The sequence below is a fragment of the Leptonychotes weddellii genome, unplaced genomic scaffold (assembly GCF_054177405.1).
Source record: "Leptonychotes weddellii isolate Sample4059 unplaced genomic scaffold, ASM5417740v2 HiC_scaffold_2957, whole genome shotgun sequence".
Lineage (NCBI taxonomy): Eukaryota > Metazoa > Chordata > Mammalia > Carnivora > Phocidae > Leptonychotes > Leptonychotes weddellii.
In genome coordinates, this window is record NW_027891207.1 from 1 (window position 1) to 12,992 (window position 12,992).

General features: G+C 67.8%; 1 protein-coding gene across 1 annotated transcript; it reads right to left on the bottom strand.

Moving 5' to 3' along the window:
* Nucleotides 1-43: 43 nt before the first annotated feature.
* Nucleotides 44-12,954, bottom strand: LOC102735061 (BAH and coiled-coil domain-containing protein 1-like; the record flags this gene model as incomplete). Its single annotated transcript, XM_081810591.1, has 16 exons — nucleotides 10,352-12,954; nucleotides 10,092-10,228; nucleotides 9,630-9,758; nucleotides 7,504-7,621; nucleotides 6,099-6,394; nucleotides 5,179-5,357; nucleotides 4,786-5,087; nucleotides 4,072-4,179; nucleotides 3,826-3,982; nucleotides 3,632-3,746; nucleotides 3,480-3,555; nucleotides 3,274-3,382; nucleotides 2,573-2,692; nucleotides 2,285-2,461; nucleotides 1,007-2,181; nucleotides 44-341 (listed from the first exon to the last, which is right to left on the bottom strand). Coding segments are annotated over exons 1-16 (3,916 nt in total), but the record flags the coding sequence as incomplete, so codon positions are not given.
* Between the last annotated feature and the right edge of the window lie 38 nt (nucleotides 12,955-12,992).

Here is a 12,992-nt window from a genome sequence, read left to right on the forward strand (position 1 = left end):
CCCAGGTCCCCCACTTCCCCCCACCTGCCCCAGGTCCCCCCACCCCGTCCCAGGTCCCCCACGGGCCGCAGGCCCCCCGCCACCCACGCTACCTCAGCCCTCACCTTCCCGTCGCTCTGCCGCTTCCCCAGCTTGGTCTCCTCCGGGTGGTAGAACCACTTGACCTTCACCACCATGTTGCTGCCCCATGACTCCCACATGCTCTCAATGCGGCCGATGTAGGGCAGGTTGGGCCGCCCAGCCGACAGGAAGACGGCACAGTCCCCGATGCGCAGCGTCTCCTTGCCCCGGACGATGGCCTTGTAGAACAGCTTCCTGGCTTTCCCCTTCATGCCCCGCCTCTGCAAGGGAGACAGCCAGAGGCAGACGGCAATGAGGGGCCTGGGGGTCTTGGGGGCAGGCGGCAGCCGGGAGGTGCAGGAGAGAGAATGACACAGAGGGAGGGACGGAGGGACGGATGGCACCTCTCATGTGCAAGCGTGCGGGCTGGACAGGGCGCCCCAGTGCGGGAGGGGGGCCACACCAGCACCTGCCCTGCACGCTGGGTCGCGACCTCAACGTCACCACCAACTGAGAAGGAACGTGGGACCTGGAGGTTGGGAGGGGAAGCAGCCACGAGCTGTCCAGCGCGGTGTGGCTCCCGGGGGCAGAGAGCCGCGAACAGCTGCGTGTCCGTCCCCGGAGCGCAGCGGGCAGCCCCCCCGCAGCCCCCCCCCCCCGCCGAGCCGCCGCCGTGTGCACGGTCACGGAAAGATGTGCTGCTGCCACAGGGGAGACAAAGCCCGGGTACCCGCCCCGCGGCCCCGCACAGGTGGAGGCCTCGGAGGGGACGCGGCGGCCGCGGCGATCTGCCTGGTCTCGGCAGGCGGGAGCTTCCGTTCTTCCCAAAGTTTACTTTTTTTTTTTTTAGTTGAAATGAAAGAGAAAAACCTAAAGCAAGAAGAGGGAGAGGGAGCAGGCCGGCTTGGGGCAGCAGGGGCTCCGGCCGGGAGGCGGGCGCACCTACCTGCGTGGGGTTCCCCGACCACTTCCAGAGCTGCCGGGCGGGCAGGAAGGCTGAGATCTTTGGCCGGTTTTCCACGGAGGGGAGCCGCTGCCTCCGCGGGAGCTCTTTGGCTTTGGAGAAGCTCAGAGCCTCCTTGCGCTTGAGCTTGGACTTGCTGCCGCTGGGGCCCGAGCCCGCGCCCCCGCCGGCCCCCGCGGCCCTGGACAGGAAGCAGCGCTGGGCGTGCGCGTGGGGCCCGCCGGCCTTGGAGCGCAAGGCCTCGGGCTGGGCCAGGAGGGCGGGCACCGGGTGGGACAGGCAGGTCTGCAGCAGCAAGGCGGGGTCCTCGTCATCCGAGCTGTAGGAAGAGCCCTCGTCGTCCGAGGTGCAGAGGCTGGAGGTGGACAGCGAGCCCGAGGACGACGAGGTGGAGGAGCCTGAGGAGGAGGACGACACGGACAGGCGGGCGAGGAAGCGGGAGGGCGCGCCGGGGGCCAGCCCGGGCCCATCCTCCTCATCGTCCGAGTAGGAGCTGGGGCAGTCGCTGTCGCAGGGCAGTGGGAACTCGGCCTGGCCCGCGAACTTGCGCAGCGCCAGCCCCATGGGCAGGGGGTGCATGGGCGCCCGCCCCTTCCTGTCCTTGCCCACGAGGGCCGGGTGCGCGTAGCTGGGGCTGGGCAGGGGCCGCCCCAGCTTGGGCCCGGGGTCCTTGTCGCCCAAGAGCAGCGCCTTGCAGTTCTTGTTCTTGGGGGAGGTCACGCCCTCGTGGTCCAGCTTGACCAGGAACTCGCCGCCCGCCCGCCGCCGCGCTCCCTTCTCGGCCTCTGCGCGCTCGGCCTTCTTGGCCCGCAGCAGCCTGTGGGCGCCCCCGGGCAGGCCCGGCCCGGCCCCGCCGACGAAGGGGGCGTAGGCGCTGGCCAGGCTGCTGAAGGAGTCGGCGCGGAAGCCGTTGCCGAACACGGGCGCTGCCATGCTATGCACGGGGAAGAGCGCCTCGCGGGCCCGCAGCTTCTTGGTGCTGCCGTTGAGCTGGAAGAGGTTCTGCAGCGCGGCCGGCCCCTTGCCGCCCGCCGCCGCCTTCCGCTTCGTCTGCGCCACCGTCGACCAGCTCAGCAGCGGGCTGCCCCGGCGGCCCAGGAGGTGGTCTGAGGCCCCCGCGGGGGGCTTGGCACCTGAGGTGAGGAGCTCCGCTTTGCCTAGGGGGAGGCCAGGTGGAGTCAGAGGCCCCACCTGCCCCGCCCGGGCCCCCCCCACCCCGAGGGGCTCCCCCACCGGTGTCCTCCGCACTCCCGTGAGTACCGGCTTTGTCTTTGCTGACGGACTTCTTCCCGGGGGCCTTGGAGGCTTCAGGGCCGTCGTGCGCTTTGGGGGACAGGCTGGGGGCGGGGGCCTCGCCGGGCGGCGGGGCCTCGAAGGAAGCCTTCTTGGTCCTCCGGCAGCTGCTGGACACCAGCAGGGCGGGCGAGGGCTCGGTGCCTGCAGAGTGGACGCGCGGCCTCAGCACTGCAGCCCGGGGAGGCCCAGCCTGCCTCCAGGCCTGGGGGGCCCCGGGGCTCCCCGCCCTCCCCACCTGGCCCCGGGGCTCACACTGGATTTTGAAGTCCGGAGGCAGCAGCCTGATGTTGGAGATGGCGATATGGCCTGTGTCGCCGTCATCAAACTCCACGACCACAGAGTCCAGGTCCTCCTCCTCGTCGCTGCAGGTACCTGGGGATGAGGCTCACCTGAGCACCGGGCCCCCTCTCCGGGTCTGTGCGGTTCTCCGCGACCGCCAGGTGGCCGGGACAGGAGGACGACGGGATGGGCTCCTGGCGCCTCACAAACGACATCGCGACAACTCTGCCCCCGATCACGTCCGACCTCGGAGCTGCCACGGCCGCTGGGGAAATGGACAGCCTCCCCCTGCGCCTCCTGCGGCTCGGCTGGAACAGCTGCCCCATGTCCGCCGTCTGTCACCCCCACCCTGGGGCCCACACACAGGGACTCGGGGCCCTGGCCTCCCCCAGCCCCCCCCACTCACCCCCTGCCTGGGGGGCAGTCAGGAGGATTCACCCCAGGGGGCCCCGCGTTACCAGTTCACGAGCCCCAGCGCTGGGGCTCTGGGCCCCTTCCCTGCCGGGCCACGTGGACAGCCAGAGCCGCCCGCACCGTCCCCACCCCGGGCACCCCCTCGTCTTCTCCCGGTGCCCAGGGAGCTGGCCCCATTGCCGGCTCTGTCTGCGGGGGGCCCTCCCACCTGCAGCTTTGCCCGAGGGGCTGCAGGCGGCCTCGACGGGAGCGGGGCTCACCTCGGACCACGTTGCCTGGATACAGACAACGGGACTTCTGGCTCCAGTAGGCGCAGACCCTCGTGCCTGGTGGGAGGTAGCGGCTGGACTGCGGCCGGACATCCAGAACCTGCGGGACCGGCAGGGACGGGAGGCGGGCTGTGAGTGGGCAGGCGGGGCGGAGGGATGCCCAGGGCGGCGGGCCACGCGGGCGCCCCTGCACTCACGGCCTCCTGCAGCAGCTGCTCCAGAGAGTAGATCCTCTGCCGGTTGCCTCTCTCCCCCTCAATGACAATGCTGTAGCTGGGGGGCAAGGCGGAGCATGAGGGCCCTGGTGTCCCCGGCCGCCCCCGCCCCCCTGCCTCGGCCCGGGCCTCACATGTCGGGGGGCTGCAGGGTCCTGACGCTGCCCGCGTACAGCAGACTGTCCTCCTTGGGAATGAGCACGGGCAGCCCGTCCTGCAGGTCCTCCTTGTGGATGGTGCACGAGCGCGCTGAGGGGACAGGGTGTCAGCGCCGGCCCCGCCCCGGCCCCGCCCCCGGGCACCCAGGGCCACGCCCAGGGCCGCTCACCCAGGGCTGCGCTCTGCTCGGCGCTCAGAGGCCGGCTGGCCGCTCTGGGCTCCTCCTCTTCTTCCTCCTCTTCCTCAAAGCTGCTGTTGTCGTCAAACGCAAAATCGTCCTCCACAGCAAAGCTCTCCAGCAGCCGACTCACGGCCCGGCCCTTGCCCTGGGGGGCCAGAGGGGTCAACTCCCTCTGGAGGTGGGGGTGGGAGAGGTCTGCGCCCTGGCCGGGCGCCCGGGGGGTAGGGACGCTACCTGCTTGCCGACAGCCTTGCTTTTCACCTTGCCCACCTTCCTGCCCTTCCCCAGGATGGCCTTGGCATTGCGTGGTGACAGGGCGATGGACAGGGCCCCGTTCTTCCGCTGTTAGGGGCGGGTGGGAAGGAACCGAGGTCAGGATGGCACCAGCCTCCCAGCTCACAGCCAGCCCAGGGTGTGGTGCACGCTGACCCCGAGTGTGACCTGAGTGTGAGTCCAGGGGTGTGAAGCACGCTGACCCCAAGTGTGAGTCCAGGGGTGTGATGCACACTGACCCCGAGTGTGACCCAAGTGTGAGTCCAGGAGTGGGACATGCTGACCCCAAGTGTGAGTCCGGGGGTGAGTCCAGGGGTGTGGTGCACGCTGACCCCGAGTGTGAGTCTGGGGGTGAGTCCAGGGGTGTGGTGCACACTGACCCTGAGTGTGAGTCTGGGGGTGAGTCCAGGGGTGTGATGCACGCTGACCCCGAGTGTGAGTCCAGGGGTGTGATGCACACTGACCCCGAGTGTGACCCAAGTGTGAGTCCAGGAGTGGGACACGCTGACCCCAAGTGTGAGTCCAGGGGTGTGGTGTGCACTGACCCGGGGGAGGCCATAATGAGCAGGGAGAGAGAGTGGGGTGAGGGCTCCTTTGGCATCTGGTGCCCACCCGCCGAGCCCAAGAGGGCTCCATCAGGGTGCCCAGGAGCCCACGGCGCCCGCTGACCCTCACCCGCAGTCCCGGCTGGAGGATTGTGCTCTTGCGTGTGGCTCTTTTGAGACGCTCGCTGGCCAGCTTGCTGCCCTCCTCACGGCAGGTGAAGGCCCGGGCGGGGCTGAAGAGGGTGTCCCTGCTGGGGGTGGCCCCCGGGTCTGCCCGCAGGCTGCCTTTGGCCTTGCCCTTGGCTTTCTTTTTGCCTGGTGCGCCTGGGGGCCTGCGCCCTGGGGCCCGCTCCAGCTTGGTGCCCACCTTGGCCTGCACCGTGCGCCTCTTGACCTTGACCTCGCTCTCTGGGCTGGACAGGCGGCAGGCCCCTGTGGGGGGAAGGCGGCTGTCACAGGGGTCCCCGATGCTGGGACCCCCACCAGCTGGCTGACCCCTGGCCCACCCTTGCCTTCGGGTTACCTAGCAAGCCCTGCCTCTCCTTCTTCTTCTTGGCCTTCTGGTTGGCCTCCATCTTGACCACGGAAGAGGGTGAGGGCCCCAGCATGGCCACGCTGGCCCCCGCATGCAGCACCAGCCCGGGCTCCTTGGGGGGTGCCTCTGTCCCCAAGAACCTTTCGCAGTTCTCACTGTCATAGCCACTGCCTGGGGGAGCCAGAGGGTCCAGATGACTTGGTGCTGGAGGAGCACCATGCTGGGGTGGGGCTGGGGGAGCCGATCGTCCGTGCACACGTGGTATGTTGGGGAGCTGTGGGGGGGCCCGTCACTGTTGCCCTTGGGGCTACTTTAGGGGTCAGGCACCTGGGCCAAGCGTCCAGGATGGGGAGGGGAGGGGCCCCTCTCTGATCTTCCTCTCCTTGCCTATTTTCCTTTCTTGTGCCCTGGGCAGTGGGGCGTCCGCCTTCGGGCCTGGGGATCCCCCTCCCCAGGACAGCCCCTTCCCCTTACTGCCCTCCTGCTTCCTGCTTCCTCTTCCCCTCCCTTTGTTGTTTCTCAGGCGAGAACTTGGTGGGGGTGGGCAAGGCCTGGCGGGGAGGAAGCATCTATTTTCCCAGGCGCCTGTTTCTGGACATGTGGGTTTGCTGGGGGCCAGATAACCCTCCGGGTCAGGCCGGCCGGACACTGCAGGAAAGCAGCCTACAGCGGGCAGAAGGGCTATTTTTAGCCCCCCTTCCAGGATGTGTCCAGGGGCCCCTTTCCCCGTGGCCCTGCAGAGAGCCACTGGGCTCAGCCGTGGGGCGGGGGCCCAGCGGCTGCAGTGGGTCTGGCGCCCTCCAGGAGCCCTGACCTGGCTCTGATGGCCGTCTCAGCCCGTCGGCCCTCTCCCCCAGACCCCGAGGGACCGCAGCTGAGGTCCTGGCTGGGGCGCTCACACCAACCACTTGCCTGCCTCCTGCACTGCGGCCACCGCTGCCTGGCCCGGGAACTTGGGCGTCTCCCTGCTGGCGCCGCCGTCCTCTGGCTGTGCGTGCCGGGCTGCCCCCGGCACCTTGGTGCCCTTGGCTCGGGACAGCTTCTTCCGGATGCGTCCCCCCGGAGCGGGCTCCTTCCGCCTGAAGGGGCTGAGGCCAGCAGGCAGCCCCTTGCTCTTGACCTTCGGCTTCAGCTGGGCCACCTTGTGGGCCACAGCGGACGCCAGCTCGCCCTGCCCACTGCTCTTCTTGCACTGAACCTTGTCCTGTAAACGAGCAGGCAGGAGCGGCAGTCATCAGGGCCCCCACCCCGAGCCACGGTCCTGCCGCCCTCAGCCTGCCCTCTGCCAACGTTGGCTCACAGTGGCACCTCCTCGGGTCCTGTCCTCCGAAGGGGCCAAGGGGGCGCCTGGCCCTGGGACACAGGGCTTGCCCACTGGAGCCTCCCCGGTGCCCATCCCATCCCCCAGTCCTCAGCACCCCCCAGACTGCCCACCTGGCTCAGGCTCGGGGGAGGGAGACCACGGGCCCAGGGCCTCCACCCTCCACTCTCACCCTGACCTTCTGCTTCCTGCCCGGTCCCCACTGCCAGGCAAGGCCCCACAGCGGGATGGAGAGAGGGTGGAAGCCCAAGATTCAGGCGGGAGCTCCAATCCTTGGGAAGGGAGGGTCTGGACTCCCTGTCCTCTCTTGTCCTGACGCTGCTACCCTCTAGCCAGGGCCCGGCTTTGTGGGCCAGCCGAGAAAGTGGCTGCGTGCAAGTAGTAGGATGGGGCTTCCAGGGCTGGGGGCTCGGGGCCATGTGGCCCCAGGGAAGCAGGGGGCGGCCTTGCCAGGACTCCCCGACAGGGCCACTGTCCAGACCCTGGCCTCAGTGGGGGGGCCCAGAGAGGACGGGCAAAGTGGCAAGACGTTCAGCCCCGCCTCTCACCTGTCCCTCCCAGGACCCTGGAATGCGGGGCGGGGGGGCAGGAGGTGCCCCCTGCACCCAGAAGGAATGGTCTGTGGCAGTGTGAGAAAGCCCGCCTCCAGGGAGCCCGCCCACTACGCAAGGGGTTGCGCCTGGCACTGTGGACAGCATGGGCCCTCACTGCTGAAGAGTCTTTCTGGAACCCACAACAGCATGTGTTCTTTTTCTTTCTGCTGGAGCGTGCTGAGGCAGGGGGCCCATCACCAGCCCCAGCCACGCCTGCGGGTTTGGGGGCCGGCCTCTGCCGTGGGCCACCTGGAGCTCCCCGGGCCTCGGTTTCCTCATCTGAGCAGGGGGATCCCAGCTGGGGGCTGGCACGGGGCAGGTGCGTGGCCTGCTGCGGTCTGCCCGACACCCCGCACCCCCGAGCCCCCGAGCCTAGGGCGAGGCTGCCGCAGTGCTCACCACAGAGGCTGGCTGCAGGCCCACATACACGCCGGACTCCAGCCGGTTCCGCTTCTTTGGGGGCTCGTCCCCGCCCCGCAGCTCAGCACACAGCAAGCTCAGGCTGGACCGCACTGCCCTGGGGGCATGGGGTGCAGGTGGGCAGGGGCGAGATGCAAGCATACCTCGGCACCCTGGCCCCGTCCCCCGCAACGGGCCCTGTGGTGGCAGCCAAGAGACCCCGCCCCCTGCCCCCCTGCAGGCTCTGCTTCTTCCTGGACAAGGCTGTCTTCCTGTGCCAGGCCCCTCAGCACATGCATGGCTGCTGGGTGGCCCAGGGTGGCCAAGCCAGTGCTGAGCCCTCCACCCCCCTCCCCGCCCGGCACCTGTTTCCCAGACAGGGCCTCTGCTCGCTAACCGGGGAGGGGCAGCCCAAAGCTCAGGAGCCAGGGCTCTGTGGCCAGCTGGACCACTATGTGACCGAGCTGTGGCCTCAGTCTTCACACCTGGAAAATGGGGACGGTAACTACTGTGGCTCCCTGCAAAGCTGGGGTGGGGCCACATGGGTCCCAGACCTGGCCCTCGGTGAGTGCCAAGGCCAACTGCCCCAGAGTTAGGAACAAAGACGGTGCTAGAGAGGCTCCTGAGAGCCGGGTCCCCTCCCTCTTGCCCTGCCACTGCCAGGAAGAGGACAGGGTCCAGTGGCCAGAGAAACTCATGTCCAGGCTCAGCCTCCCAGCCTCCAGGGACCCCAACTGCTGGGCTCACACCCCGTCCTTAATTCCAGGTCTAGAGGGAGGGGACCCTGCACTCCACGGCCCATGTCCCAGACAGGGCCTGGAAAGCTGCTGACACCAAGTCTCAGCGTCCCCGTGCCCCACAGGTGTGGGGCCGGGAGCTTGACTGCCTGTGGGGCTGGGCCTGTCACCCGCCCCGCCCCCACTCACATGGTGTTCATGCAAACGAGTCACAGATGGAGGCTGAGGGCCCCCGCTTTGGGGGGGCCCAGAGAGGCGGTCAGGCGGGAAGCTGGCTATGCAGGGACGCTGCCCACCCTCCACTCTCACCCTGACCTTCCGCTTCCTGCCCGGTCCCCACTGCCAGGCAAGGCCCCACAGCAGGATGGAGAGAGGGTGGAAGCCCAAGATTCAGGCGGGAGCTCCAATCCTTGGGAAGGGAGGGTCTGGACTCCCTGTCCTCTCTTGTCCTGACGCTGCTACCCTCTAGCCAGGGCCCGGCTTTGTGGGCCAGCCGAGAAAGTGGCTGCGTGCAAGTAGTAGGATGGGGCTTCCAGGGCTGGGGGCTCGGGGCCATGTGGGCCCAGGGAAGCAGGGGGCGGCCTTGCCAGGACTCCCCGACAGGGCCACTGTCCAGACCCTGGCCTCAGTGGGCTCCGCCTTGGCCAGTGGCTGGCTCGCAAAGGGACACCCTGGGGGTCCCCTGCTGGGTGGTAACTGCACGGTGGGGGGAACGGCTCGGGGAGGTCCCCAGCCATGCGGCCGCGTCTGGCCACCGCCCACAGGCGGGGCGGACTCCCCCTCCCTGTAACCTTCTCTGCATTGCTAATGTTTTGTGACATAAAGCCCTGAGATTAATTTTTTGCCTCTGTCTTAATTGAAGAAACCATTTAGTGCCGATTTAACTATTATTACCAAATCATCAGGATTGATGCAGTGCGCACACCCGCTCGCCAATCACGCTTGCAGGAGCTCGTTGGATTTATGCAAATAGGTCTGCCGGGAGAGGCAATTTGTAGCCGAGAAGGACAATTATGCCCGGCCTGGGAGCGTGCCAACGAGTGCGTCGGGCGGGTAATGGATAATAACACGGCGCCGGCAGCGTGACCGACCAAGTCAGGCAGTGCAGACCGCGAGGCTGTTCCGAGGGGGCGAGGCCACGGCCAGGGTTGTGGACCTGCTGTGGCCACGCTCCAGGCCCGCCGTGGCTTCCGAGAGGAAACCACGAGCATCGGGAAGGGGACGTCTGCAGGGGGCTCTGTCCCCTGGACGCTCACCGTGCCTAGAGTTCTGGGAGGGAAGTGCTGGGTCTTTGGGGCAGCTGAGGAGGGGACGTCGGGGGGCCGAGGGGCGCAGAGGGGGCCTTGAGGGCCCCCCGGCCCCACCCCGGCCCGCGCACCCAGGACTTACTTGACTTTCTTGCTGTCGCCCCTGGGGAGCTGGCCCCCAGGACGCAGAGTGGGCAGCAGGCTGGAGTACTTGCGCTTCCTCGGCCGGCCGGGCCCTCGCCGTGCAGGGCTGCGCGAGCTCTCCTCTCTCCTGGAGGCCGCAGGGGGGGCGCCGTCAGAGGCTGGCGCCCACCCTGACTCCCCGACAAGGGTCCCGCAGAGGGCATGGGCTCTCGGAGGGCTGCGGGGGCGGGGCAGGCCCTCCCAGGGCCTGGCCTGGGGAGCTTGGCCCTCCGACGGGGGCTGGCTTCTCTGGGCAAGCACCTCGGCCTCCCACTGCGTCTGGGGGCCATCCCAGACCCCAGCTCCGGCCCAGCGTGGCACCCACGGGCGGCTCCCTGACCTTGAGGCAGTGGCCCTGGGCTGTACCCCCTGCCCCAGCCCTGCCAGCAGCACCGCCCGCCCCCGCTGGCCCGGGCCGTACTCGTGGTCATGCCTGCGCTGCAGGCGCACTAGCTCCTGCTGCTTCTCCTTATAGCGCCGCTGAAGGTCGGCCAGCCGCACGCGCATCTCCACCTCCTGCGTGTCCAGCCGGTCGATGGCGGCCTTCAGGGGGCAGACCTGGTGGGCAGGGGCACAGGGGCCCGTGAGCCAGGCTCGGGCCCCACGATGGGGGCGGCCGGGGGTGCTCGGAGGTCCCCTGGGGTTACAGCCCCATAGGGGTGGCCAGGGCCCCCCACTCACAGGCTTGGTCTTGGGGGTCCAGGTGTCCTTGCGCTGCAGGATCTGCATGCGGGGTGTGAGTGTGGGAGCCCTGCAGGTGTCGGCAGCTGGGGGCTGGGCGGTGGTGGAGGGGCTGTCCAGGCCGGCGGCCTCCAGCAGGGACCAGGCTGAGGCCAGCGTGGCCAGGCGCCGCAGGTCGAACGCCAGGGCGTCCTCTTCCTCTGCAGGGGACACGAGGGTCAGTGTGTGTGCAGGTGCTGGGCACATCCTGCCCCTCAGAGGGGCTCTTGATGTCAGCCTGCCTCTCTCTGTATGGCCCAGACCCTCCAGGCCGCCCAGCTCCCCAAAACACGAGGACCAAGGACCAGGGGGAGGTGGCTGGGAACGGCGAGATGGGCATGGGGGCAGGCACCCAGCACCCTGCCTCAGCTCCGGAGACATGGAGGGGGAACATCTCTCTTGGCTACTGTGGGCCAGGCCAGTTGGAATGGCACAGACCTACGGAAGAGCCTAAACCATTTCGGCGCTAAAGGAAGTGGCTTATTATGCTTCACACGAAAGTGCCCATGTGTTTGTGCCCCATGAACAGTGGGGTGAGACGAATGGCCCAGTGCAGGGTCAGAGCTGAGCCAGTGGAGGGCAGCATCCATCCAGGGGAGAGGCCTGGAGCCGAGACTCAGGATGGGGCAGGGTGGTGGCAGAGACGGGGAGTCAGGCCCGCAGGGGCAGGCTGATCCCAGGAGGACCAGCCAGGAGGAGCCCCGTGTGGCCAGATGGGACACCTGGGACAGAAGCGGTCAGTGGGCAGTGGTGATTTTCAGAACGTCCTGCTCTGCCCTCCAAGAGGGCTAGGGAGCAGCAATACCCCAGTTGCAATGAGCACCCCTAACACCCTGAACTTGGCTTCTAATGCCATCCTCCCAGGACAGGAACCGGGCTCCTTGGAGAAACGGCTGGTTCCAGGGCAGGGGAGGCGTGTAGTGAAACAGGAAGTGTCCGACAGGGACGGGGACACGTCGGTGCCCACAGGGGCCAGCTGAGGGGGCCCAGTCTGACATAATTCCACCATCAAAGTAAACCGTGAGAGTGGCCGATGACAGCTGGTCGAAGAGAGCGAGACCCCACGAGTCACACAGACACCAACAGATAAATGCGCGGGAGGATGCGTGAAGGGCGGGGACAACACCCTGCTTCACGCACCCCTCGTAAGATACTTGTTACGTGCACAGGGGAAGTGCCTGGCCACGGCCACAGCGCCGCAGGGAGAGCGAGCCTCAGCAACGGGACAGAGCAGCAAGGCAGGTGCCGGGAGCGCTCCGGACACCAGGTTGAGCTCCGGCCGGGCTGCGGGAGCTAGGGGGAGGCTGAGGGCACCCCCAGCAGCCAGGGCAGGGCTATCCCGAAGCCCTGTTTCAGCTAGAAGTTCCACACGGTGTCCTATCTGTCGGGGTCACTGTGGTGGCCAAGTAGCTCCTCCGCGCCCCCCCCCCACCCCTCAGACTAGGTGTGCCGAGACGCGTCCCACGGCTGAGCCTGGGGCAGGGCGGTGGGCACGGGGAGATGGGCTGGGGAGGGCTCTTCTCGGCTTCCAGCAACACACTGCGTGCTTCTCTAGTCCTGGGGGCTGTGGAGAGAGATGAGAACAGCCCCAGCTCATGCCTCAGGGGTATCTGCAACTCCGGGCCCTGGAAAGGCCTGGGCCGGGCCACCCAGACCAGCCACAGCTCTGCGGACACACACGAGGATGGAGGCTCAGGCTTCCCGCCACAGTCCTTCAGACAGGTGGGGGCTGGCAGGGCAGGGGTGAGGGTCAGCCAGCAGAGCGGGGTGGGGGGTGGGGGGGAGGGGCGCGTGGAGGTCAGCAGACCCGTTCAAAGTGGGGTCTAGGGGCAGGGTGGGATCTTGGCTCAGCCCATTGCCTGGTTTCAGGCTCACTCAGGAGTAAGGGGGCAGCCACACTCCGGGAGGGACAGGGCCTGGACTTCCCAAAATTCCAGGGTGGATGGGAGGCTCAGGTGGCTCCTCCAAGAGCGGGAATGTTCTGGGTGCCTCAGGGCTGGGCCCCTGCGTGCAGGCCTCACCATCCAAGGCCAGACAGACACAGGGTCTGACTACCAATCCCCTTTCCTGCCCCCAGGCTCCGTCTGGGGCCCAAGTCCCTGCATCTGGTATGGAGGTCTGGGGGCCAGACAGCCTACCCGCCGAGTTCCCTCGACCTGAGCCCAGGTGGGGGCAGGCCAAGTGTCCTGCAGCTGAGGCCTCCTGGGTGGGGCTAGTGAGGGTGACCATGAGCCAATGGCTTGGGTTTTGAGCCCCTGCCCCACCACAGCCCAGCTGCCAACCTGGCTACCTCCTTACCCCCACTTTCCAGGGGGCCCCTGGGGCCTTTCGCCAAACATCATGCCTGGCCTAGGGGGAGTTCAGGGGGTCCCTTCTGCGGAGGAGGGGGCAGGAGGCTCTGCTGTCCCTCTTGGCCCCTGCTTCCTGGGACATACTTCTCCCATTTTCACCCTCTGTGAATCTTCCTGCTCATCTGAGAACACAGCTGATCTCCTAATTCATTTCAGGCAAGGTGGTCACTGAGCTCATAGGGAACAGCTCTGGATCCGAGTGCGCGCAGACAAGCCAATTAACTGGGACAGAGGGGTGGGTGGGGGCCTGG